The 3,779-nt window shown below is 52.2% G+C and overlaps 1 protein-coding gene across 1 annotated transcript; it reads left to right on the top strand.

The window, feature by feature from the left end:
• Window positions 1–211: 211 nt before the first annotated feature.
• On the top strand, window positions 212–1,632 carry SPBR_00605 (uncharacterized protein; the record flags this gene model as incomplete). Its single annotated transcript, XM_040758924.1, has 2 exons — window positions 212–1,341; window positions 1,416–1,632. The coding sequence occupies 2 exons, from the start codon at window positions 212–214 to the stop codon at window positions 1,630–1,632; spliced, it is 1,347 nt and encodes a 448-aa protein (XP_040618801.1).
• Window positions 1,633–3,779: the final 2,147 nt, after the last annotated feature.

Here is a 3,779-nt window from a genome sequence, read left to right as displayed (position 1 = left end):
ATAACCTTCCATTCTCTCCCTTCAAGCTTCAAGCTGCCCACAGCAATCTTTGAGCATTCCTCTTGCCTTGTGCTCTGGGTTCTTTTCGTGGTCCTTTGACAGTTGCCCGTTTTTCATTTTTCACATTCTCACAATCTCACAATCTCACAACATCACAACCTCACAGCCTCACAACCTCACAACCTCACAGCCTCACATACACATCGCCAACATGATGGACTTGAAGCTCGAGTTCCACTCCCAGCCCAGTGCCATGTACGGCGACGTCTCTTCCAACCACGGCAGCTTCTCGTCCGCCTCCGGCCCCGTCGGCTCCAGCTACGATGCCTTCACACCCGTCTCCATGTCGGGCCGCTCGTCACCGGTCGGCAGCCAGCGTCTGGGATCCGTTGACTACAGCTCCAACGCGTCCTTTGCCGAGATGCCCCTCGAGATGACGCCGCCCAGCTCGGCCACCATGCCCTTCTTCAGCATGAACATGCCGCCGACCACCACGGCTGCCGGCATGGCCTCCAACTACCAGCTGTCGTCCTCGGCGTTCCCCCAGCCGCCGGCCACCCCCGAGCGCAACGCCAGCTTCAGCAGCCACGTCTCCGCCGGCTCGCCCGGCAGCCCCAACGGCATCATGGCCCACTCCTACCCTGCCTCCGTTGCGTCCATGTCCTCCATGTCTTCCATGTCCTCCATGTCCTCCATGACCTCCATGGCCACCCTGTCGTCGTCTGGTGCTTCGCCGCACCACGACAACGTGCTGTGCGACCCGGCCACGCCTGGTGCCTACCCCTTCCCGGAGACCCTGCCGTCCAAGGCCAGCAACGGCCTCGCGGGCCAGTTCCCTCTGCCCTCGCCCTACGCGCGCGGCAGCTACCCGACGCCCCAGGGTCACCACCTCGCGCACGACGGCACCGAGTACTCGCCGTCCGAGTTCTGCTGGAACAACCGCCCCGACAGCCCTGCCATCAACTACTTTGGCGACCGTCCGTCTCTGCCGCCGCCGCCGCCGTCGGCCACGCTCAAGTCGTCCGTCGTCAAGAACGAGGGTGCCGACGCCTACCTCTCGCCCTCCTCCGAGTCGCCCTACGGCACGTCGCCCGCGCGCCGTGCCCTGCACTACATGGGTGCGCAGTCCAGCGCCCGCGCTCTGCAGGGTGCCGTCGATGCCAACGACAACCACGGCTACGGCCCGCACATTGCCACGAACCCGGCCAGCACCGGCACCATTGTCACCCGCAACGGCATCCAGGTGTCTCGCGTTGCCTCGGGCGCCTACAAGTGCATCGTGGCCGGCTGCCCTTCGCGGCCCTTTAAGCGCTCCGAGCACCTCAAGCGCCATGTCACAACGTACGTTGGCTCCTCTATGTATTTCTATGTATACATGATACCTCCTTTTGCTCTCTACTAACAACCACGTTCAGTCACCACGAGAACAAGGATTCCTTCCCGTGCGAATTCTGTGGCCGCCATTTCAACCGCAAGGACAACTGGCGGTCGCACCTGAAGCTCCACACCGTCACCCGCGGCAAGAACGCCCGCACAGACTACTACCCTGCCGCCGTCCGGATTTACGAGCACGAGATGAAGCACATCACCAAGTCGCGGTCCCGCAAGGAGGTCAACAGTCTCCGGCGCTAAAGACCTTTCCTTGTTCTGCCTTGTGTTTTCTTTTCATGCTTTGAATTCTTCATTATATCCCCCTTTGGCGCATCTTGGACTCTTGCACTTTTTTGGATTTTTCTTCTCTTCTTCGGCCCAGCGACATGTGCCACTATTATGTTGTTCTTACACATTGATGTTTTTCATTACCTCATTACTTGCGGTTGGCGGATTTTTACATGGCGTTTTCATGGCGTTTACAAGGCGTTTACAAGGCGTTTACGTGGCGTGTTTCCATGATGCATTATATGGCTTACGACTTTTCTGTACTTTTTGCATTTCATGTACTGTCATCATCGTTTACGACAATTTGCGCTTTTCGTTTCTTTTTTCTTTTTTCTACATTTCGGCCATGTCGACTGGAATAACGGTACTGTTGGAAATGGCTTTTTGTTTCCTCTATTCTTGTCTCGTGTGACTCGCAAAAAGCAACGTTTCTGTTCGGGGTGGCAACTTTTCGGAGGGAAAAGGAGGACAACCGTCCTTTGGAAAGAAATAGGGCTTATTGTGTTAGGTTAGGTTTTGTCACAAATACGAATAATAACCAATCTTGGTCTCTACACTATTGCTCTCTAAACTGTCTGGACCTGTCCTCGGAGTCGACTTGGTCGCGGTGTTTTTGTCTTTGTTGCTTGGCAACTCACTAACCGTACTGCTGACAAAGGACGAGGACAAATGTACGACGCAATACATGTGAAATAGCAGGATCCCGGGTCCATTGCCTTCCCACTGCTTGGTCATGGATTGCTACACTTTGCAGCTTTTGCAGATCGATTTTCACTTGCCATTTTTAGAGCAGTCCAGTGGCTGTTTGCGTCATGTCTAAAAAGAGTATCCAAAAATGAGAACCAAAAAGAACGGAACCAACAGACGGGGTTCCTCGAGCGCGTCACCAATGCATGCAATAAGACACTATTTTAAAAGAGGAGAGCAAAAACAGGACGGGCGGTGCAAGTTTGGGATGGAGAGGGCGTGTGCATGAAAGAAGCAGCTTGCAGGGGTCCAGCCTTGAGGACGACTGACAAGTAACAAAATAGAAAGTATAATAAAAGTGGCTTGTAAAATAAATGTATCATTAAAGTAAACATAAATCGGAATAAATTAAATCAATGGTAAAGATGAAAAAAAAAAAATTATATAAAATAAAATAAAATAACATGGACGAAAAAAGGGCAGCAAGTTCCCATGTCATGTTTTCCAAACGGAACCATAATTCTCCAAGAACAGTCATAACAGTTGTCACTCAACCAAAACCACCCTGGCCTGCCTGTTGCGACTTTCATCCTTCTGCCACCTCTCATGCCCCAAGCAATGCCCACCACTGCTTTTCCTCTCACTTCTTCTCATTTCTCACCGGGGAAAACCAAAGATGGATTGATGTGTTTGGTGTTCTAGGAAATTGGTAGGGGATCGAGAGGTGCTGTCAATGGGGACCGCTTTGAATTGCGCTTTTACGCTTTTGCACTGATGTGTCCGCAGACCCGCAATTCGTGGCCCAAATGGGTATAAGTGCGGTCCCACTTTTTTCAAATCCCCAGTTTACAATCTTTTCACACGATTTGGCGAGTCGATGTCGCTGTCAGCACAATCATGCAACCCATCACAAACCCCAAAAGAGTGCCAAGCGCAAAAACGACGACATCGAAGGATAAGCCGTGTCGATCTTTTTGTCCCAATCGAGTATCGCACCACTCGGCGTAATGCGCCGCCCCGATTCAGTAGATAGCAACGTAAAACGAACAAAAGGAAAAGAAAGAGAGAGAGAGGGAGAGAGAGAGAGAGAGAGAGAGAGAGAGAGAGAGAGAGAGAGATCCAAAGCGACGTAGACGGAGGCATCCCCAGAATACAGCTCAGTAACCAGCAGCAAAGCAAGCTGGACTCGAACGGCGGGTTGCCAAGTTTAGTTTTCGGTGAGACACGAATCGCTTTACAGACTGGGGATTTCTTTCCTCATTTTGTTTTGTACCTTTGCCGCTTTCGACGGTGTGTATGTACCTCCTCCAGCCACTTTCGCTTGTTTCTTCATGTCTCTCCTTGAATTGCTTCTTTTCTTTCTTGTGTTTCTCTTCGTTTTGGTAATCCCATGTCCTTTTCGTGTCTCACTCGATCGAGCTTATCAACGCGTC

This window comes from Sporothrix brasiliensis (genome assembly GCF_000820605.1).
Source record: "Sporothrix brasiliensis 5110 chromosome Unknown Cont19, whole genome shotgun sequence".
NCBI lineage: Eukaryota > Fungi > Ascomycota > Sordariomycetes > Ophiostomatales > Ophiostomataceae > Sporothrix > Sporothrix brasiliensis.
Note: the sequence above shows the minus strand (reverse complement) of the source record. Positions and strands in the feature narration are given on the sequence as shown.